The sequence below is a fragment of the Cuculus canorus genome, chromosome 2 (genome assembly GCF_017976375.1).
Source record: "Cuculus canorus isolate bCucCan1 chromosome 2, bCucCan1.pri, whole genome shotgun sequence".
NCBI lineage: Eukaryota > Metazoa > Chordata > Aves > Cuculiformes > Cuculidae > Cuculus > Cuculus canorus.
The window spans coordinates 46,269,730-46,294,257 of record NC_071402.1 but is presented as its reverse complement, the minus strand read 5'-3'; the positions used below and the strand labels follow the sequence as shown (position 1 = coordinate 46,294,257).

Below are 24,528 nucleotides of genomic sequence, written 5' to 3'. Positions count from 1 at the left end.
AAAGTCAGGCTGAGTACCACAGCATTCTTTCGCCTTTAAGAAAGAATTGAAATCAATCATAAGTCAGGACCAATCTCATCTGAGAATCTGTGTTTCCTTTCATCAGTGGGCTCATCCTTTACACAATCTTAAAATAGCTCTCAACACCTTGGTCCTTGTTCAGTCAGTTCATTGGTTGGGCTTCTGATCTCTTGAAATACAAGACAACAACAACAAAAAAAGGCATAACCATCCACAACAAAAAGGCAGACTAACTCTTTGTTCCATACAAAACAAGCCAAAAATGATTCAGGTGCACATCTGGCTGCATCACAAAGATTTTTCACTGTTAACTTCAGTTGGTCCCATTTGACACAGACACACCGAAGCATCGCAAGTGCTTAAGGAACACTGCACTGACTATGTTGTTTTTATGTTAGTGAGTGTACAAGTTCTCTGAAAAATATGCATTAGCTGCATGCTGTTAGCATGGGCAATAGGCTACTGGAAGTGAACTCCAAGTAGTCAATTTTCCAATAACTTCGAGGCCTAGCATCTATCTTTATTGGAGTCTGAATTCGAAGAGTGGTATGAATTCTTTCACTTAGGGGATAAGACTGCACTCTTAAACAACCTTCTCTGGTTTTAACATACACAGTGGAAGAGAAAGAAAAGAAAACGAGTATGTGGCAGCTCGGTAGAAGATGAACCTGCCATAGTCTGTTAATCAAGTACCTGCAGTGCTGTCATACATGACCATTTGATGGCAGTTGTCATCAAGGGGAGGAAAGAAACAAGTGGGCAAATGCCCTTTTTCCTTGAGAATCACAGACTTCATCTGAAGTCATCTAATGGTCTTGCTGTTTCAGGCAGACTGAAACTGCAACAGTGCACACAGGACAGCTTCCATGCAATTGCCCATTTACCACAATGCTACCAATGTACAACCCTTCATCTCCAGCACTCAGCAACAATTTGCTGGCAGAACAGGTCCCTCTTCTCCTACCGACCATTTCACTAATACTTAGAGCTTTCCTCTTTTAAAATGCTGAGCTTCAAATTTATGTTTTGGGGGAAGAAACACAAAGTCCTTATTAAGTCTGAATAGTCACATTAGGACACTGACTTTTATTTATTTTATTATTTTACAGGTCATGCAACATGCTCACCAGCTTGCTTCTCGTGACAAATAACTTCTATCTCAACTCTGAAGGAAGGTGAGGCAAGGAAATCAAACCTTCTGTTTTCTGCATGCTCCATCATAGTCCAGAGTATCTGTTGGATATCTGTTGGATAGATATCTATGGAGACATACCTCAATGGATGTCAAAGACTAATAAATATTAAATTAGGGTGGTTTGCTTGCTTAAGCTTTGGCACCATACTTGGTTACTGAGTCAAATATCAGTGAGCTGTTCAGGCTGTCAGTGTTATTTCTTCCACAAAAATAAAACGTGCTACAGTCTATGATGTAGGTCAGAGGACAAAGTTCATTAGGAGGAGAATAACAGCTGAATTTTCCAGTTTGAAGTTGCAATAGGAATTTGCACATAAAAAAAAAAAAAATAATCACATTTTGTAACATTCCCTAACAAAGGAAAGAAAGAAAACCCCAAAAATATTCACTTACATGAAGAACCCCACTTGTAGCAACATTAATGAACATTGTATCTACACGGATTGAAAACTATATGGGTGGGGTTTTTTGTCTCTATGACAGGAACAGATGCCTGGAAGAGTTACTCTTGCATACAATGTCAACTGGGAGAAAAGTAAAAAAAGCATGTAATCGTAGAAAGCACCACTACTCTACTACTGCTGAAGAAAACCCCACTTTGAAAGCCCCTCCATGTATCAGTCTCACTTTGTTGTTCCATACAGACAAAAACCAAAAGGTTGATAAAATTATCTAGCTGATTAGACAAATGTCTTTGTTTAAAGAAAAGCAAAACACTTTGCACGGCATTGTATTATGCAAAGTCTAAATACAGACTGCCAGTCACTTAAAAGTGCAAATATTGTAGCTTCTAGGAACAAATATTGTAGTTTCTAGGAGCAAGGGGGAAGGGGAGGGGGAAACAAAAACACAACCAATCCACAACAAAATGTTGTGTGCTAAATTTTTAATTTAAAGTGGGGAGATTTATTAGCAAAGCCTGACAGTGGTCTCATCTGACTGTCTGTGTCTGAATATAGTGGAAAAGAAGAAATCAGAGGGCTCTGTCCACAGGTACACAACCTTCTGAGCCTTCTCAGTTTGCCGTCTTCTTTCTCAAACAATTTCCAAAGTAGTTTTAAGTACGTGCTTCCATTTAACTGTTCCATTCCTGCAGCACACTCATTTGTGCTGGTTCCCATTTCCTGGATCAACCAGTACCCTGTCATGATTCAAACTGCAATCAAACACCGCTCTCTCCAAAGAAATACAATGTAATATTGACTTAACCTTCCATCAACTGCATAGACTACACACCTTTCAGTGGATACAAGGCTACCCCTGACATAAGGATCCACGCTCACTTCAATTTTTAAGACAACTTATATTCTTCCTTCCTTTGCCAAAAGCAAGAAATGGGAAAAAGCTGCAGCTAAAGCAGGGAAGATCAGGCAAAATTAGTTGAAAAATCTTGCGTGCTGTTTCTCAAGACTCAACCAGTTGGTCTTTTTTTTTAAAAAAAAAAAAAAAGCTTTCTTCTCAAAAAAATATTTTTATTTGAGCTCCAGGACAGCTCAAGCATCAAAGCCGGCTCAGGTTGTGCCTCACAAACTCACTAAGAGTTTCAGGCTGCCTCTTTGGTGCTTTGCTGCAGAGACCATATAGGAAATGCTCAGGAGAAACAACCAAACCTGTCCAGCCCAGGCTGAGACACTCAGCTGCCCAAAACTTCTCATTTGCAGCAAGGTCTGTTACCAGTAGTTACACTCCTCTCAGCCTTAGATGATAGGAGAGACGCTGAATCTTCTCGCAGCTTCAGGAAGAACTCAGCAAGATGCAGGTACCCAAGAAAGAGTTTGCCCAAGATTAGGCTTCCCAACGTACACATTTTTCCTTGGATGAAACAACTGTTGTTCGCTACAGCTGGCCATGTTGCAACAATTTTCAGCCATGTCTGAAGACCAAGACATCCAGTTTGCTTCACTCACTCTACCTGCTTAGTGACGAAGAAGCAGCATCACCCTCAGACTGCTCAATATTAAAGTACCTGCAGTACTTTGTAACCAACCAGCCTCACAGCACTGTGATTAAACTTTGCTCTGGGTGACCATTAAATATTTCACAATCAAGACAAAGGAGATAAGGCTTTATTTCTGCCATTTCCAATCTCTCTGCAAAAGCCAGATACAATTAAACTGCTTCAATCCAGCTGATGGTGAATTCAAGCTCTCACCCATTACTACCGAACCAGAGAACAGAGACTCACAACCCCCCATTCTTTTTATGCCTGCCAGCATTAGCATTTTGCTATTGGAATGACTACATATACCAGTACTGTTACAACAAAACAGCATAAACCATAATCTTGTTACAAGACTATGGGATAGATTAATCCACTGACAAATCCAGTTTGTTCCAAGACAAGCTTTTCTCTAGCTGCAAATACATAGAGACAGCATCTCAGAAAGTCTTCAAAAAAACCCTTTTTGACCTACTGCATGGAAGAAGAGAACAAACATTTAAAATAAACACTAAGTAGAATTCTGGTGCCACTGCCACCAACGGTAAATGCTGTGCTGACTTCAGCAATCTCACAGCTTGAACCTTGGCATCTTGCTTTCTTTGTATTCACAAGAAAACTAGTGAGCGGGGAAAAAAGAAGAGTAACCACACAGATTTTGTTGAGCTTTGCTTGTGCTTGTTTCAAGCCTTCAGAAAAAAACATCCCAGAAAGAAACCTTACTTTTCATGAACTCAAGCCAAACAAGCCAAAACACATCTTTCAACACAGTTTGCTCTCCACCCCCACACGTGGGAAAAAAACACTCAGTACAACAACATCTTAACACTTACATTCCAAAACATAGTAACTTTCTGCTGCTATCATAATTACTCTTCTTATTAATGCTGAGCATCATCAGATGTTATTGTAGATTTGCTGTATCCTCACAACAGATTTAACTGCTGATCCAGATTGATCCAACAGAACTGTCACTCATCATGGTTACTTATGAACCATCCTAGAGAGTTTCAACAATTCTTTAAACTACTCCAATACCTTGCAAAATGTTGAATAGTGCCAACTATTTATTGTGGTACCTTACATTTGAAGGAAAAAAATTTTAAAAAACCTTAGAAACACTCAGTTAATTGAAAACTGAGATCCTTATAGAAGGAACTTCTCTGATTTTGAAGTAACCTAAGATCTCAAATCTGAATAAGAAGAATAAGAGCAAAGAATGCCAAGTTTAATTACAATTAAAATGATCATAGGTTAGAAATACTGAGAATGAGAAAGATAACATAACTCCTCATTGCATGCCATAGAGGTTCCAGCCTATCTTAGTGTTATCACAGAGAGGGAAAAAAAAGAAATTTTATGTTGGTCTCATGCTTAGTTTATTATCCATTTTGAATTCCAACTGCCAAAGACAGGGGGGAAAAGTATTATTTATTTGTCCTTTGCAAACAAGCCACCAGGTTTGGAAAAGAGGAATCCAAAAAGTAGCTTTCATAAGCAGTCTGACAGGTATGGACAAAGAGACAGGCAGTGCTACCTGACCAAAGGAAAAAACACAGCAGTCATGACACTTCTGAGCAGCCTTCTGCCATCCAAATCAGCTCCTTTAAATGCTTTAAAAGAGAGCTGAGGTTTTCTTTCATTAAAGGCAAGCACTCCTCATGTTAGAAAGCTCCTGCTCAGATGCATCTATAAATATTGTGAGGTCCACTGGAGGATACGCTACCAAGTGCCTGTTTAGCATCATGTGCCTTGGTGGAGAAGTTTAATACTTAGAGGTGGGAGGTCAGCATTTAGCATTGCACTACATGCTTTTACTGGCTTTCTGTTTCTTTCTGAGCACAGCTACAGAACAGTTGCTTTAATTGATAAAGCTAAAGGCAGCTGCGCACCTTAGCTGCTGTAGAAGACATCTCCTCCTTCCATGCAATGGTTTGGAGTCTGGTCAGGAAAGGCCCACTAACCCTCCCCAGATTCAGGATGCTGATGAAGAAAATTTTAACCCTATCAACCTCATGGATTTAAGACCTAGAACTGGAATCTAGTTTTCCCTGGCAGACAGAAAAGCAGCTTATTCATTTAGACATTTACTGGGCACAGCACGAGAGCTAAGGAGCTCTCATTGTCAGTTATTTATAATTAGATGATATTTTAAAATAGCATCCAAGTAAATATGCTGAATCTTCTCATTACATATCCCAAGCCCTAAAGAGATACTGTCAAGTCCTAAAGACAGACTATGCTGCTTTGTGCTGCACACCAGTGATCCCTGTTTGAACTTGGATACCTTGGACAAGCTCCCAATTAACAATAAAGTAGCCAAAATGCAGGAGCTGCTCAAGCATTGTTTTCTTTGGCTTTGAAAGAACCCATCACTGTACTTTAATTTGTCTCTGATTTTTTTTGCAGCCTGGGTTAAGGATGGAATACAGACAGCTGAAAGCAAGCAAAAGTTCAGCTCCGCTCTGAAGTAGTGTTGCCACCTGGCTGCTTGCCCAGTGGCCTGGCCAATCTCCCCATGCCCTTGGAGATTGCACAGGAACTAATTGATTGTGCACACACAGCACCCGGTTGTTGGGGCTGCCGCTGCCTTAGCATTTTAGCTATGTCCATCCTACCCCTTTCTGCCCAACCTGGAAAAATCCAAATATCACTAATAAGAGGGTAATGCCTCTTCAAACGTGTGCTGACTGCATATATGCACAGAAATTTTGGATGTTCAACTCTTTAATTCAGCACCTGTTCGGTTTGCTTACATCCTGGTACAGTAAGAGTATCTGAGCAATGTGGGAATTCTAACAAGAGAAACGCAATCAAAGCTGCACCTGATTTTCTGTCAAGAATAGTCCTAATCCTGAATGCAATTTATTTCCATTGTTTCAGAGAAATCTACACTTAAAACTGTAAGGTATAAAAAGAATGGCTTTGTTATTAATAAAACATAAGGAATAAGTAAATAACACCCCTTTGATAATATTTTTATCATGTTAAGAAGGCACTAAAAGAAAAAAAAATAAAACCCCTCCTGTGAAGAGGAAAGCTTCTACTTTTAGTGAGCAGCATGCAGAACAAAGACTGAAGAAGAGCCCATCATGCCTCACTTTCCCCTTGAGGGTTCATTTATCTTTGCCCAGAGGCCATGCGGTCTTAAGATACTTTGCTAGATATTGACAGGAACCCAAATGATATCTGACAATGCAACCCACAAAACATGCAACAAAAATGATCTTTTCCTCCAGCTTGCCCTACATTCAGCTGCAGTGGTGTTCCAGCTTTGCTGTTTATCTACAACCACATCCTGGGTTCGGTGACTGCAATGACACATGTGTGTAACTACTCACACTTTCTGCTTTCAAATGGAACCCTATCACCTCTCTGAGTCACACATACACTGACATTTTTCTATATTTTCCTGCTATAATTATAATGTAGCTTCACAGTTTGAGACTAAGACAGAAGAAAAATCTGACCATAATGAAATTACATAAATGCAATAGAGAGAAGACCTTAGATATGACCCAATGTGTGTGGTTATGGCCCACTTCGAAGAGGAAGAGTGGTATTTTGACCTTTTAATTAAGCCTGAATGAAACTGTTATGAAAAAAAGCAGGAATGACTTAATGTTTTGGAAACCAGTTTTCCAATAAATATATACATACAAAATTCTCCTTCTGGCTAGTCACATCATATAACAAGTGGACAAGGATTACTACTATTCTTACAAATACACAGCATCTCCACTCACTTTAAGTCAAGCAAACAGTCAGTGCTGCCTGAAAAAAGGAAGCATTACATACAAAACCTACCAGTTCATGTTTGAGTCCTGCCAGCAAAATTCCCTTTGCAAAAGTTAAACCAAACAGTATGTCAGCAGCAAAGTGAAAGACTCCACAGAGGGAGATCCCACGTTACCTGCACCAATATAAACCACCTCTCTGCAGTGAAGCCCAGATCACCTCTCCCTTTCCAACAGCAACGAGCTGCAGCTCCAATTTCAGTGACCGGAAACTTTCAAGTCTCTGGAAGGATCTGAAATAACTTTCCCTGCTCGCTTTCTCACTTCTGGTAGCTCATACACAGCTCTCACTCCCGGTACACGCACAGCCAAACATTATGCTGATGTACGGTCCAAGAAAAACTCCAATTTCCTCCAAGTTGAGAGAAAAGAAGAGGGTATGCAGAGACGGAGATTCAGAGTTTGCACGGCAGCTTAAGAAGCTGGAGGACAGGACAAGAACACAACAGACACCTGACAATAATGCTGGAAGAGGTGAAAGGAAGGACTAACCATGCCCTGAAACGGGATGCACCACAAGAGGCAATGGGAAAGTTGGACAACAAGAAAAGATCTGTGCATATCTGCCTCTTTATTCCCCCTCTTAGATAAAAGTTTCCTTCACCTTCCCCTGCCAATCTTCCTTCTTTCATCTTCAAAATGGTGAGGTGCCAGGAAGTAACAGGAATAGTCAGTGCTTGTTTTCAGTGGAGCAAATACGTAAAATCGCCAGTTGAAGAAAGTGAAAAAGAAAAGCTGCACACAGAAAACCAAACACACAGGAGATGGTATCTGCGCATTTGCAGATAGCATTGAAATAGTTCCTGGATGTAATTTAGTAAGTGAGTATGACTTATGACTTTGCAAGTATGACTTCAGACTGTGTGACTCTTACAAACCCACCTGCGAGGCAAGCGTGCCCTGTTCCAGTCAGGTGACCGTGTTCCAGTCAGGTGGCCCAGCTCCCTTCTAGCCCACATCCTTCTTGCAGAGCGGAGCCACATTCCCGTGCAGCTTTGTGCACAACACCTCACCTCTGGAGGACATACGTCCCTGCACCGCACCCTGCTGATAGCAACTGGTGTTCCCCTGAGCAGTGGCCGCAGCCCCCAGCTCTGCTCTGGAAATCTACCGTCCACTGAGCTACATCCTTACCCATGTCAGGTAAATGTTTTACCACAAATGTGCACAGACAGCAAGCAGAGAGTGTTCGGTGTCAAAGGGGACTTTTTGTGCCTTACTAAGCTTTACTTCCCACTCCTCCAGCTCTGCCTTTAAGGAGAAACCACCCAATTTCCTTGCCGTCACCGCTTTTACCAGTAAGGTTTCCTCTGCTCCTTTCACAAATACTATTGCAGCATATTATGTTTTACATAATATTTACATTTGAATCACTAAGGTTTAGCCCTGGCATGAGGCAATTCTAGTATAAACTTAATCAAGACCTTATTTATTTAAATCTTTAGCCCTGTTTCTTTCCAGGAGCCCAGCAACATCCTCACAGGCCAACAAGTCCAAGTTCTCCATGATGACTAATTGCACCAGTTATAACACCGGGAAAGAAAAAGCAAGCAAACAAAAGAAGTAATTATCAAACAATTTTACATTATCTGAAGGCTTGCAATCTCAGAAAAGTCCAAGCGACCCCAAACCAGCATCACGGTACGTTCCCTATCATTCCTCCTGGTAAAATCACCATCTACTCCTCTGCTAAGAGTGCTCCAGCTCTTGTCTGGGCATGTGTATGCTGCAGCCCCGAGCATGGGGCTCCCCAGGCCCTCTGAACCCACAGCTCCCACAGCTCTCGGGTGTCACTTCGAACCTGCATTACAACTTGCTCAAGACATTTAGTGTGTGTTTCGCAGACTCAGGACCACCTCCCTATGCATAACAGACTTGGCCTGAGAATTTTTGTAGGATCTGGCAATATTTGCTCCCTATCTGCAACCTGTATATAATATTTCTATGCTTGTTTCTCCCACTTATAGCCAGTGATTGCAATAGCTGTTAGTGTTAACGCCTTGTACAAGATAAATGCAGCTACACCCTTTCCCCCCCCCTACACCTCAACAGATACTCCTCACAGAACTCTTTCTAAAGACCAAGTTTCTGATCACTTCTTTGCACAAACTGAAAACCAAAGCAAAATACGGGATGAAGAGGCTGAACTCCAAACCCTCCCTACCCCTCAGGGAGACATTTCAACCCCCCAGGAGGCAGCGACAAGCCCAATGTGACCATACACCACAGAGCAGCACTACAGGAGCTATTGAAACAGAGCAGCTCTTCTTGCTGATGCAATGCCTCAGCCAAGTGTGCAGGTGCTCTGGCAAAGCTGCGATATAGCAGTTTTATGCTGATGTGCACACCGACACAGAGACTGCAAAGCAGGCGCAGACCTGATCCTCAGCAAAGACACACTCTTCAATCTGCTTATGCACCAGAAATTTTGCATTTTTGTGCTAGGTCTTCAGATCAGCGGAACTGGCTCACAGGTAAAGCTGCCGTGGAGTTAGTTCTGCAAGCTTTTTATACTATAAATGCTATGAAACTCGCAGACCACAAATGCTATGGAAAACTTGTTCCAAAGGGAAGCACCATTAGAAGTAAAAATTTCAGACTTGAAATATTGGCTCACTGGGTTTTATGAAGGTTGGTTTTGAGTCATATGCAATCCACATTAAGATGATGAATATTTTCCTATAGAGGAGAGACTTAAGCTTCCCTAATCCAACCAACTTGTTACTCTTAATGCCAAAAGGAAACACGGCAACACCCATGCCCTTCACTGCTGACAAACCACCACTGGAATGACTGGAACATGCTGTAGCTTCTCCCTCAACTTCCATTGAATCCTGAAACACCACACAATGCTGTCCAATATCCTCCAGCACTTTGTCTTGGCATACTCTCTGGTGTTGCCTTTGCTGGGCTGTTACAGGGAGTGCCAATTCACGTAATCATTGAAGCCAGGAACACCTAGTGCCAGAACAGCACTTACAGACAAAGGATATAACAAAATCCTTCTTTTCTATGCTAGACTTTTACCATTCCTTACTACCATATCTTGCAACAGCACCATATGATTCATCACACCACATTTGTTTTAAGATTAAGGGTTTTACTAACACTTCAAGACACTTTAATTCATTTGATTTTATGTATATCTTGTGCCTTATCTGAAAGCTACAAGTAATTTAAATGGAGGAAAAAAAATCAAAAGAAAGAAAAAAAAAAGCCAAGGCACTAACTTCCTCTAGGTCTTTATCCATAGACTTAAAGCTACAGAATTTGAATTCCAGTTAAGTAAAGACTAGTGGTGTTTCACCTTCTAATACCTGAACTACAGAACTATTCACGAAGAGTTTGTCGAGATATGTATACAAAGGCTTCAGCTAATAGTGTCAAAAGTTTAGAGAGTGAAAAAAGAGCTATAGGTTTCACATCCTGTACGGCAGAAAAGAATATGAACATTTATTAAGTATGTAAGAAATAAGCGCCAGCCACCTATTTTGCAGCCCTACCACACCACCAAGGCTCCAACATAGTGCAAATGGTGTACTGGTTAAAGAACACACACTGCACATATTGTATATTAAATAATTTCCAAATATTAAAGCAGCTCAAGAAATAATGGATTTTTAGGTGTAAACCAGGTATGTTGCTGAACTCTATCTGCCTCATTGGAAGCCTGTGCTACTCCTAGGAATAGGTGTTGCCAAGCTACTGGCCTCCATCTCCAGGAGGGTACTATTATCTCCACAAACACCATTCAGTAGCTGCAGATTTTAAATGTATTAAAAGCTTTTTTGCTAAAATGTTTCTGGAACACATCTCTGCCAGCAGGAAAAAACAAACAAACAAAAAACCAACTGAAACAAAACCTCAGGAGCAGCAGTTAGTGGCAACCTGTCTATTGTTTTTTCATTCAATTGCCTTGATGGAAACAGCAGACCACAAGATAAAGGAGGAAAAGACACAAGAGGGAGATGCTTCAGGGATTATACTTTAATAGGAGAACGCACAGTATAAGCAGTTAGAGTTTTAAAGCTGCTTAGCATGTAAGGAAGAAATCAAGCTATGCAGATATCGTATATCTTGAGGATTTTTGCCTTTGAATCAGAGACACTTGTCTGTCTGCACAGCGTATGAGGAATGTCACCTACCACCACAGTACACAACAGACCACCACACCTAGAGTGGGAAATCAGATCAGGGCCACTGCCCAGGGTCCGAGTACATCTGAAATCTCTTTCTTCGTCCACTCAAAAGCTTTGCCCTACTACCCACAAGATTCCTTTTATTTTTTAAATAGTAGACAACTGAGACACCCTGCACTAGCTTCTCAAAAGAAGGAGGTCATTCAAGACAATTAAAGCACAGATAGCAGCACTCAGACCTTAAAAGAATGTGTCTCTGTAGTTTCAAAGCATTGTTCAGCTGCACACACAACCCACATTTCTAGAGTGACGCAATATGAAATTTTCATTACGTACATGGCCATGCTGTTCTATTGATTATGATGCTCTTTGATAATCTGTGAGGGTGCTTCAATTTTCTGATATTTGGAACTAGAATAAGCCCTACAGTAACGTGCAGCGGGGGACAAGAGTCCCCAGAATGTGATGAGGGTAGATGGATGTCACCATGAAAAGTTTTGAACCTGAATACCTGCAGTAAACAAAATCTCTCTATCCCCAGGAGCGACAGCAGCACGAACTTACTATTCGCCCAGTGCTGATACTCACAAGAGAGTTCACTCAAGGGTAAGAAAAAAGAAATCAACTTTAAAAATATATGTTTGTTACCTATTTTATAGATTCTTTTTCTTTCTTCATAGCCACTAATTATGTCATTTCATCTTACAAGCAACTATGCATTTACAATGCACAGAGAAGAATTTCCTTTGGAATCTCAATGGCTTGCTGTGATCCATGGTCTTTCTCCCAGAAAAGTTCACCATGCCTTCCCCACCATGCACAGCAGGGAATCTCTTCTCATGAGCTGAGGACAAATGCCTCTATGCTTGATCCCAAGAGCATCAGTTTTTATAACATCTTTTTTGGTCTTTTTTAGAGCATGTATAAAGATGTTTATCCCTTGTGAACAAAATAAATAAAATCAGAGGACCACATGCCCTCTTAATCCCAGACACTTTATCCTTTGCACAGGGATGAAGCCTTTGCACAGAAGGATTTTTGTGAACTCTTCCAGTTCATACCCAATCTGGGGATGAAAACTACTAGCAAAGGTTGATCTTTACTTGTGGAAACACAGCAACAGCAGCTGGGGAAAGGGAGTTCAGCTAAGAAAAAGAATGACAGACTCTAGAAGCCCAAATGGAGCAGTGAGCTTACAAAAGAAAAAAAGCTCGGCCTGAAGGTCAGCTCTATGCAAAGCAATATTTTCCAGATCTTAACCTTGATAGCATTTCTCTTTTACTCCCAGAAATATAAAGCCTTGAGATAATTACGCACAATATTATTTCAGCATCAGCGATAAGATACAGTCACGGCTTCACTGTTAGCCTTTTCTACTGATGATCCAAAGACAGACAACCCAAGCTTTACATATATCCGTGTTTTCTCAGATACCAGCGACGCTCACCTTTTGCTCTGTTGCAGCAACCACCCTACGATAAGATCTTTTTCTGTTGCCAGTTCCCAGAGCAAAATCTATTCCCCACTGCACCCACCCACCCACCCACAAGCTTCTCAGTGTCACTAGTGTGGGATTCAGCTGTAACAATGCAGATCAGGATGACAGAGGGGACAGGGAGGTGGGGACAAGGGCAGAAAAAACACAGCACAAAGCTCATTCCTCTCTTGCTCTTCAAGTCTTGTTTCTTTTCATCTGAAACAGCCCACTCAATGAATTCCACAGCACAAGATGAGTCCATTCATTTTCTTTGGTACAGTGTTTAGAACTCTTTTAGCAGTTTCATATAGGAGCTATCCTCTAGAAATATTTAAGCCATTATATATTTGGGGAAAACAGAAAAATACCCATTTGTCTCAAGAGTGACTTTTTTATTTGAAGTCTACTTGTTCAATTAATATAACAATATTCACCAGCAAAATATTAAAACACATGAACAGATGAAAACAAACAAAACTTGACTTATGACAGCATCCAAAAGCGTAACCTAGAATACAACGTAACAGTCTGAACATTTCATAACATTTTATCTGAAAAAAAGAGATTTATCATTTCTAAATGGATAAGGTAGGCACTGTTGATTAACTGCTTCCAACTGTATCTTGATGTAATGACAGATTACTTCCTTCCATTCCTCCTTTATCCCATACCATCAAGAAAACCCTTCCCTTCTTAGCAGAGGACCAAATATAGCATGCATAAATATTTCATAACTTCATCTTGTCAAGAAATCAAACTGAACTACTTAAGGGCATTCTTCCAGGAGCTGCACATCCCAACTCAAAGAATAAAACTGCATTCATCACACCCATTCTCCCCCTTCAAACTGAAAAGCCTGAAGCTGAAGCAACAGTGGAAAAATGGAGATGATCTGTGGGTATCATCTAAGAACTTTATCTGCTGAATGTTAAACCCCATTAAGAAATCCAGAAACAACACAGTAAGGCTGGCACCCTCCAAAGAAAATATATCTCCAGATTTCCAATCCTCTTCTACATCTAGAAGAAACAAATTCTGGCTTTCACAAAACCCCACAATGACTCAGTGACTGAAACAATCGGCCTAGAAACAATCCACTACTACCGACAGAGAAGCCAATGACAAAATCAAAAGGTGACTGAAGACAGACATCTACAGGTGGTTTGATTTCCAACAGCATGAAGCACATGCAGCTTCCACTGATCTGGAGAGGAACTTGGCACCTAAAGAAGAGACAAGGCCGTTTCTGTGCAACAGAACCCTGACCTGTCTGTGAGTATCTGCAGAGGTGTGGAGGAGACAAGAGCTGTACCCTTTCAACTAGCACAAGATGCTACTTGTTAACAAAGGTAACAAACTCCCTGAGCATGGTAAGACACACATTTGGATTGGACTTTGCATTTATTCTCTTCAGTACTGCATCAAGAAACTGACAGAGCTCCACTCGTCAGCTTTGCAAGACAAGAACAGCGGTGCAGAGCAACCACCTCAGAACAGCAGGTGCTCCAGTCATTTCCACAAGCACTGCATATTCCCAGCTTTCCTTCTTTGGGAGACTATGTGTCCATTCATGGTTGCTTTCTCTTTTTGTAAGACAACCTCCTTTGGAACTAGGAAAAGTGTTCTCTTTTTACCACTGAGACTATGGCGTCTGCGTTCTTTATAAAATATTGATCCGTCTGCCATCTGTATTCCCAGAAGTTAAAAGCTACATTCATAGGAGTAGGTAAAAGCAGACCCAAGAGCCTCTGCCTGCACCCTGAACCGGCCAGACCTCACACAGCTCCAGCTTAAAGTTTAAAGTACAGAGTGCTGTACCTGAGCCTGTCTCCTAGCAGGGTTTTAGTGGGGAACCATTACTCCCAGGACAACTCCATCAACAGCTGCCTCATGTCTGGTCACCTCAGGGCGTGAGCAAACGAGCTCAGGTCTGTTTACATCCACTTGCCTGTGTACAGGCTTTAAGTGTGGCACATGGGATGAAAAAGGCTTTGCAGAAAATCCACAACATCTTTGTCTCCCTAACAGTTATGGAATATTCCTGTTACCAGGTCTGACACAAGACCAAAAAAAAAAAAAATTACTTGCCTGAAATCCCTTTCTCTACCTATGAAGCTCTTTCAGGTCCCTTCCAATGAAGCAAGACGAGGAGATTGGAAAGTATAACACACAGAGAGGGGAATTGGTAAGTCATCAATACATATATCATGTTAAAGCTTGAATCACTGCCAGGAACCTCAAGTAAATTGACAGCCTTAAGTGCAGTGACTGGAGGCCATTTTAGCTGTTTCTAGTGACAGAAAGTATTACCACTAGGAACTCCTTACCGTACCAGTATTGCCATTCTCATAGGACAATATATATTTGACAGTTTGAAAAACCGGCAGTTGCAGTTAAAAAGGCTTCTTTAACTGCTCTTGAGCACCAGCTCTAAGGAAGCACTCCAAGGGAAAGGAAAAGTCCTGCATAATTAAGGGACAAAGTCAAAAAAGCCCCAGCTCGAATCATCACTGGATTATGGGAATTGCAGTTAAGTAATAAACCAATCCCTGTCTTGACCTGCACACTGGGAAGTAAGAGAGGACGATGCCTGTGCTCATTTTTAAGTTTTCAAACCAATGCAAAACTTTACACGGAACAGTTCTATTACATCGTGTAAGTATAAGGTGACTTCATAAACTAAGGAATTAAAAAGTCTGGACATTTATCCTGATCTCTGAGTTATCTCCCGCATGCCCTTACAGAAAGGAGAGCTGGGCAGTTTTCATGGAGCTCCCGTGCACCACACATATACACTGTTATAAAGCAGCTGCCTGAGCCTTTACAAAAAATTTCCCATATTTCTCTGCGCTGACACATTATTTTCCAAGACACGTACCTAGGAAAGGTAAAACACTGCTATCAGAGCCGTTCTGTCAGACTCATTTCTTATTTCCCGGAGTAAACAGCAAGCTGCACACTTGGAAACTGCAGGTGAGCACCCAAGTGAAGAGTAATAAAAAGTTATTTGGAGACTGTAAAGGCTTCTCACGTTACTCCTCTTTTTACAGGTCTTTGGCTTTATTGTAGTGAAGTGTAACACGAAGGGTTTAGCCCACCTGGGAATTTTGACATCCCTCCTTACTTGGCCCTGGCGTAGCATCACTTCCCGACCATCCCGGCTCCCCAGCACCGGTGTGCGGGTTTAACTCCCGTGGGCCGGCAAGTGACAGTGAACCGGCTTCACCCCCGGGCGCACACGCGGTAAGGGGGGAGGGAAAAGGGTCACCCCGATATTTCGATGCGAAGCAACGCGCGGCTCCCCACGCAAACCGCAGCCTCGCCCCGACACCCGCGGCGAGGGCAGCACGGAAGGACTGCCGCGGGTCTGGCCCCGCGCTCTGCCCGCCCCGCAGCCCCCATCCCTCCCTCCATCCCCAACGCACCGCTGTCCGGCCGGGCGAGCTGCGGGAGGCGGTAGGTGCTGACGAGCAGGTCCAAGGGCAAAGCCACCGCGCTCCACTTCACATCCTTGAGGCTGCAGCCCAGCGGCGGGTCCATCTTCCCGGAGCCGGGGAGCTCCCACCGCCGCGGAGGGAGGGAGGGATGGAGGCTCGCTCAGCGCCGGGGCATGCCGTGCTAGGCAGAAGGGGAAGGCAGCCCGGCTGCTCCCGCCGCCCCCCGGGACCGCCCGGGGCCGCCCGGCGCCGCCGCTGGCCCAGGAAGCGCCATCCCAGCACTGAGTAATCAACAGGGTGCGAGGAACGCCTGCGCAGCTGCCGCTCCTCCCCGCGCCGAAAAGGAAAGTGCCGGGATGCCCGCCCGGCGGGGAGCGACACCGCCGGCTCCGTCCCTCTCACTCCACCCTCCGACCGCTCGCCCGACGTGCAGCCCCCGGGGCGTCCCCAGCCCCCCCTCCGGCCGGGAATGGCCAAGACTGGGAATCACGGAGCGTCCCGAGGTGGGAGGGGAGGCGCCGCGAAGGGCGGGCTGGAGCCCGGCGGGTCTCCGAGCACACGGATTTACAGGTGCTTCTTCCCAGTAAAACGGGTGTCGCTGCACAAGGGAGGGACCTTCACAGCTGGCAGATAAAAGCCCCTCGACTCGTTTATGAAAGCGATTTTGAGCGAGAGGGGTTGTGTTGCCTCTTCTCACTAATTCACTGTGGGAACTTTGCCTGTGAAATCCACCCTACATGAGAAAAAATTCTAATCAGGTGGCAACTTTAGTTATATACCTCTTACTTTAGTTTTCAACTGTAAAACAAGGATGTGTATCCTTAAATAAAGTATGACGAGTACTGCATACAAGTTAGAGGAAGATCTTTGACTGATTTCTAACATTGTTACTGCACGTGTAAGTATCACACGGATTGTGTATTTGAGGATCTTCAAACCCCAAGAAAACTTAACTTCAACTACTAGTTCTCTTTTCGAAGTGGTGTATGTGACGGAACCTTACATTATCTTCATAAGAGATCCCTGGGGGTGTTCAAGGCCAGGTTGGATGGGCCTTGGGCAGCCTGGTCTAGTGGGACATGTCCCTGCCCACGACAAAGGGGTTGGAACTAGATGATCTATAAGGTCCCTCCCAATGCAAACTATTCTATGAGTCTATCATAGTATCATAGTATAGTTAGGGTTAGAAAGGACCTTAAAAGATCATCTACTACCAACCCCTTTGTCGTGGGCAGGGACATACCACTAAATCAGGCTGCCCAAGGCCCCATCCAACCTGGCCTTGAACACTTCCAGGGATGAGGCATCCACAACCTCCCCCGGCAACCTCTGCCAGTGTCTCACCACTCTCATGGTGAAGAAATTCTTCCTAATGTCCAGTCTAAATCTGCCCCTTTCCAGTTTATACCCATCCCCCCCTGTTCCTATCCCTGTAAGCCTTTACGAATAGCCCCTCTCCAGCTTTCCTGTAGGCCCCCTTCAGGTACTGGAAGGGCGCTATAAGATCTCCTCTGAGCCTTCTCTTCTCCAGGCTGAACAAGTCCAACTCTCTCAGCCTGTCCTCATAGAGAAGGTGCTCCAGCCCTCCGATCATCTTTGTAGCCCTCCTCTGGACCCATTGCAACAGCTCCATATCCTTATTACACTGAGGATTCCAGAACTGGACACAGAATTCCAGATGAGGTCTCACAACAAAGGAATAGAGGGGTAGAATCACTTCCCTCGCCCTGCTGGCCAAGCTTCTTTTGATGCAGCCCAATATATGGTTGGCCTTCTGGGCTGTGAGCACACATTGCCAGCTCATGACAAGCTTCTCATCGACCTGCACCCCCAAGTCCTTCTCTGCAGGGCTGCTCTCAAGCACGTCATCCCCCATCGTGTACTGAAAACGGGGATTGCCCCGACCCAGGTGCAGGATCTTACACTTGGCCTTGTTCAGCCCCATGAGGTTCTCACAGGCCCACTTCTCCAGCCTGTCCAGGTCCCTCTGGATGACATCCCGTCCTTCCGGTGTGGCAACACCACCACTCAGCTTGGAGTCATCTGCAAACCTGCGATGCGAGTCTATGTCCCTGCCCATCCCAGGGGGAGTGGAACTTGATGATCTTTAAGGTCCTTTCAAACCCAAACTATTCTATGATTCTATGAAGATATTTTATTCAACGTTATGTTTTTTATGCACGTTTTTATGCCAGACTGCTAGACTGCAGAAATCCTGGGAAATTAAACCAGGAAAAATTCACTCCTGGGTGTTTGCAGTGTACTGTGTTTAAGTTTACTTTGTTCACTTTGTGTCAAAACTGTTTATTTTATTGCACTAAACTCAGCTACATTTAAGGCTGTATTGCTGACTAGAAACATAAAAGTGCCTTTCCATGTAAAACCACTGAAAATATCCACAGATAACGTCTCTCCAGGCTCCATCTTCTGTGGTATCTATCTTGGCAGCTGCTGGGGACAGCCAAGCTCAGGGAAGAGCTGCTGTACGAAGGGCTCTCCTGCAGCTTGCCCATCCTCACGCGCCTGGTGAAGGGCCAGGCACTGCTGCGTGCCTTTGTAACTGCTGGTGCCAGCAGCACCGCAAGCGCAAGGAGGGCCTAGACAGACATGCTTTTGTTCTGCTCTGCTACAAACAGAGACTGGGACTTTATCCATGCTCTCCGAGATGAAACAAACACCGTGGAAGCCAGTCGGCACAAAGGACTACAGAAAATCCAAATTATCTTGCTTTAAATGGATCTGAGTTGGTTTGAACCTTATCCTGATGTGGGCCCATGCTTTTGCTATGTAGTTTGGCACTGGGATTTCCAAGCACTATGAAACCCCTCGTTCTCTACACTCAGTCACACTGCTGTTAGATCCTACTTACCAGAGTAGTTAGCTTTAAAAATATTACACTGCATTTTCTTTCAAAGTAGCTTCCCTTTTACAAAGTTCACCAAATGCTTTAAGCAACTTAAGTGAATTAAGCTATTGAAGTGCAAAGTAATATAATAGCTAAGAGCATTATTGTTGAAAAATGGAAAGCAAATGCATGGTTTTAACTCATTCAAGTTTGCCAAGACTATTTGGTGCACTGTATGAGGCAAAGCAGATCAGGCCAGACTGGGATTCACCAGGACTTGACACACTAGTCTATCAAGAATTTGGTTTAAACACAATCTTAGCTAGTAATAATTCCAGGATAGATACCGACTCATAGCATACGCTTCTCTCGAGACATCACGCACTTCTGCTCTCTGTGAGGAAATACATCTTCCAAACAGAAACAGTTACTGTATTTTTTTTCTTTAAATGTTTTCACATTCTTCAGACAGTTTTAGATGTCCTACAGCTTTATAAGTCTGTATTTATATAACCCAAGTTTGTGTTCTCTCCAACCACTGGAAAGCCAACCCACTCTTCCCCGTCCTGCTGGTACAAGATGCATGTTTAGAAAATGTAATGTCTAGATACTACCTAAATTTCACTCAGTTATTGCCAGGCAAAGCAACATTGTAAAGTTTACCAGTATTTAAATGTCTCACTGGAGCTCTTAGAGTGACTTTGTTATGCACCCTAACTGTACTATAGCTCAACATCCTTGAAATACATTCTAATATTACATACACAGTATTCAAATCACCAGCATATATGAATCTCAGATGATTTCTTGTTTTAACTGCACCTTATGTATAATTAACACTTTAGATAGACTCATTTCTCTGATGTCTAGCAATGCCTTTGTCAGTTATTGTGATCTTCTACCAGTCTCCTACCGGTGCAAAATGCTAATGAAGCCTTCAGACATAAAGAGGAATCCCTGTGAGCAGATCCACCTCGGGACCAGGACTTCTGTTACACAACATCTTAGTTGTTGTGCATGTGCCTTTCCAGCAGCATTCAGAGACAGTCTTTATGTATCAACAGCAAATTGTCACCATGAAACCATAAGCAGTGAGACTCATTCTGAATAATTCCTGAAATTATTCTTAAATGCATTTTGAATTGACTGACTTTCATGTTGATTTCACAACACATTTATGCAGCAGGCTGTAAAATCTCTACTATCTATTTATTCCATTGCCAATAAAATGGTTTTTTTCCAAGCATTCTGGATCATCATCATTTCATATCTATGCTAACATTTGAAATGGAACTGATCACAACAAACAGATTTTAGTATGAATCTGGTAACATCCTTTAGGCTGTAGTATACATTCACCAAATAAAAGTCTGAGCCTCATACAGCAAGTTTCATGTGAAGCCATCATAGTCAGTATTTCTTTAAAAAAACCCATGAATTTGCATTCTTTTTTCCTACATGTGATTTGCTTTTATATGAAAGGCCTGATTTTCATAATAAATATTTACAAGTCCAATGAGAAATGAGATGCATTTATTATTTCATAATCAGATCCTAAATACCTAAATAGGGGGAAAGGTGAAAGAGAACAATGCATTTGATATAGTTCATGTCTCTGCATCTCATGTTTTGTAAGAGATCACTATTACTCTCTTAACGGCAAAATCCAAGCAAACTTGATTCATGCAAGTTATTCTAAAAAAGATCTAAGGGTCTGATGCGAACATTCACCTTTTATCTTCTATTTCACTGTAAGAGGTGTCCTCCTTTTTCCAGGCAAATCTCTTACTTAACTTTTATGTATTCTAAAAAATCCAACTGTGGAAATTTGTGTGACACTCCTGCAGACAGCTTCCGAAAGAACTATGGTAAGAAGGCAGATGTGATTTCACTACTAGCACCACTGATGAAAATCTAAGAGCTTAGGCAAGAATAATGAAGAAATAGACTAGGAACTACTTAGAGAAGTTAAAGTTTTTTGGATAGACTGGACCTGACAGAACTCTGTTAGGGTTCAAGCAGTGTTAGAACTGCCACCGACTGTCTCCAAGAATCAAGAGAGAATTAAGGTTTCATAAAACTTGAAAAGGATTGCATCTCGCTCAAAGGGTGGAAGGAAAGAGCTCTACCAGCTGGTTAGCTGAATTTCTACTCCAAAAGACAAACTAAAAAAAGCATTTTAATAGCCAATCCAACCATCTGCAAGAATCTAGAAAGTAAAAAGTCTGAGAAGTAGCAGCAATAGGGTTTGTCAATAATAATAATAACAATGATAATACCAGATCAATCTAGTCTCCTTCTATCACATGGTAACAGGCTTCATGGATAGGGTAAAATGAGTGAGGAACATAGGGTCTCACATAATGTGCTCTTAACTGAGAAAAAAATATCATCTAGACAAGTACATAAAATGAGTGCAAAATTATTTGGGAATAATTAGTGCTCCCAAGCTGAAAGGACACATTGAGCAGGATTTCACTGAGATCTGTCTTGGATCCAGAACTATTCAGTACTTTGATCAACATTTTTGATGACTAAAGTATACTTAGTCACATTTGGAGAACCTGCCTACACGAAGGGCTCCAACTGTGCTGGAGCACAGCATTAAGATTCAGAGGTATCTTGGCAGATTGGAGACACCAACATGCCACCGAATAAGCAAAACCAGAAGGTTCTACACATACAAAGGAATAACCAACTGCTCAAGTACGTACCAGGATAAAAAGAACAGTTCTTCAGAAAAGAGATTACAGATCATAAGCAGTGCTAGGCTGTCTTGCATTATGCTGATGCTGGGGTGCATAAGTACAAGTATCATAAATAAGATAATGAGAAAATAATTTTATTCTATCCAGCCATTTTTATTTAAACTGGAAAAGCCTGCTCAGTGTTCAGATCTACACTCCAGAATATCTGAAAACCAAATAAAAAATATTGAGAGGAGAGAGACAAAAGGCAAAAAGTATTCTGAAAACCCAAACTACAAGGGAAGGAAGAAGGGTCAGGAGTTCTCTGGCTTAAAGAGAAAAGAGAGGGCAGGCAGAGGTGTTCACATACATTGAGAGGAAAGGGAGAACCTGTTTTCAATGTTTCAATGTTTACCGATTAGGTTAGGTATTAGAAGACTTCAGGCTTGCCAAACTAGTTAAAAAAGACCTGTACGCCATTCAGAGAGCCTGTAAAATCATCTCTGCAGGTCTCTAAACATCGGCCTGCAGTAGTACAGCAGGCACAGCTGATCTGAGGCTAAAATAAGACCATAGATAGCCTCCCAAAATCTCTTCCTCTGCTATGGTAGTAACTAAAGCAGGGATTATCTTTCACTCCTTATTTTCTGACTTCACTCTAAACACTAACTTAAGCAACTAGCCATGATGAGTAGTCAGTAGCGGCTGTAAATACGTAGCCTTTCCCATCCTTTCGCATCCCTTCTGCAAGCATACTAAATGGCCCTGTGACCTGGCAGCGTTCTCAGGCACATTAAGTCCCATGTGTTTCAGAAAGCATTTTCCAGTTGAGCTTACTATCTCAATACCAGATTTGATAATACCTTGATATTATGGCAATCTGCAAACAGCCCTCAAAAAAGAAGCAGGCATACTTCAGGAGGGTAATGACATTCCAAGACAATAAGGCAGCAGAGTTTGTTATTCTGTATGTGCAGAGGTAGGTCACAACACAATTCTGCACAGTGGTATTATTCATTCACAAATGGTGATAAAATAATTAAATTTATTAATCAGCAGGAACCACATCTCCCAGGCAATAAATAAATAAATAAATAATGAAAGGACAATATAATCACAGGTCTTCAGATTTCCCAACTTGTGTTTGCTTTGTGTGTGTTCTGCAGGTTTGATTTGTGTTCACTTGGCTTTTGATTAAAGCAAAAGAAAATGGCATTCTGATACTGCCCTCATTTAAATAAAATCTGATATCCTCCACTGAAATTAAAGATATTACATAACCAATATAAAATATATATAAGTGAACAGAATCAGATACCTGATGTATTTACACTCTAAGAAAATAACATAATTATCTCACAATATCAAGCAAACACCACATACCCTTTTAATATTGTGATTATTTATGACAAAAGGAACATTTGAAAATGCAGGTATGCTGCTAATACTTGGGTGAATTATTTTATAGAATGATAAAAGTTTATATAAGGAAGATAATTATTTGTGAAAGCATTCTGTTGTTCTGTGTTTTCTGCCTTTTAAGGGTGGTTCACCAAAATACTGATCTTGTACACAGCTTATTCTTTTCTCCCAGCCCTCAATTTGCAGCATCCCTGTTCAAGGCTATTCATGTAATGGATATGTTTCTGAAACGGATATAAAAGAAACAAAGGCAAAAATTCCTCCAAAATTATCTTAGGAGATGCAGTAAATACCAGGTATACCAAAGAGATGTTATCTGGAGGATAGCACAAGTGAATTCATAGATCAGAGGGTTGCCTATGTGATGATGTCAATGTTTATTACATTACAAATCTGGTAAAAATAACACAAAAAAAAAAAAAGCCAAGGTAAGTTTTTTTTAATATAATTAGTGCACTTAGATTTCATTTCTGCAAACATTTGTATGCAGATGCAGTCAACCTGTGATGTATCTAGTAATTCCAAAGTCAGGTAATTAACTCCACATTAAAAATAAGAAAATATAATATAAGTGTATAAAAACATTTGGCAACGAAGTTTGTGTAATACAAAGAATGCCCACTTTTAAAATCTTGTACGTTCCTTTGCAATAGTTAATATTTTCTCAAGACGAAATGGAATAAGAAACAATTTCAGAATGCGCAGCAGGTTCTCTTCTTACTTTCCTTTAGAGCTACAACATCAAAGTCGTATAACACACAGGATTTCTGTAAAATAAACAAAATCAAAGACTTAATTAAGATAACTACAACACAAATGTTGAAAAGCTTGAATTTTCACATATTTTAATATGTAAAAGATTTGGTAGGGTCACTGGATATATTTTTCTTTGACTATTTAATTAAAAGATTGCAGTTTTCTAATAAGGTAAATGGAGACTGATGCCCATGCAAGCCCCAGCTTGGCATATTTACATTCTTTAGCATTCAGACATCTGTCCTAACTCTGAAGGTGACAGATGATAGAAAGTGTCTTTTCAGGAGAAACTACAAACCCACTGAACTGATCCTGTAAATCTTTACTCATAAGAGCCACTCTAGATGTACAGGTTCTTCTGTTGGCTACACCAATTTTCACTAATTCACAGGTAAGAACACTGATCTTTGAAGTACTGAGCATGGGGTGCAAAAATCCATTTGAAAGGAATAGGGAAATATAGAATATCAGTACCCATTACAAAAAGGCACAGGCTACTAATTATTACAAAGGGTGATAACTTGTTTTGTGAAATTCACTAAAATTCTCCATTTACTTGCCTTTATTTAATTACCAAGAATATCGCCCAAATAGAAACAACTCAATCTTTATCAAGATAAACTGTCAAAGTAACAGTCTATCCTTGTAAAACATTCGTTGCAAAAGCAGATTTAAAAAAAAATAAAAATCAGCAAAACTAGGACTCTTCCTTTCAGCAATAAACTCCACTGGATAATTAGCACTGACCAGAGAAACAATCAAACCCAGTTGTTGAATACAGTACCAGTATATGTTGCAATCTTGTATTCTAAA

General features: G+C 41.6%; 2 protein-coding genes across 3 annotated transcripts in view; both read right to left on the bottom strand.

The window, feature by feature from the left end:
• Positions 1–16,357, bottom strand: part of GAREM1 (GRB2 associated regulator of MAPK1 subtype 1) — a 105,388-nt gene extending 89,031 nt beyond the window's left edge. The window contains exon 1 of the mRNA XM_009561692.2: positions 15,994–16,357. Within this exon, the coding sequence (XP_009559987.2) occupies positions 15,994–16,108 (115 nt within the window). The 5' untranslated portion in view covers positions 16,109–16,357. The remainder of the gene's footprint in view (positions 1–15,993) is intronic.
• A 3,731-nt stretch (positions 16,358–20,088) lies between these two features.
• LOC128851457 (ras-related protein Rab-10-like) overlaps positions 20,089–24,528 on the bottom strand; it is a 31,872-nt gene continuing 27,432 nt past the window's right edge. Inside the window, exon 5 of one of the 2 annotated variants that reach the window (XM_054060477.1) lies at positions 20,089–23,726. In XM_054060477.1, coding sequence (XP_053916452.1) covers positions 23,652–23,726 — 75 coding nt within the window. In that variant the 3' untranslated portion in view covers positions 20,089–23,651. The remainder of the gene's footprint in view (positions 23,727–24,528) is intronic. The other variant, XM_054060476.1, reaches the window with a different exon arrangement.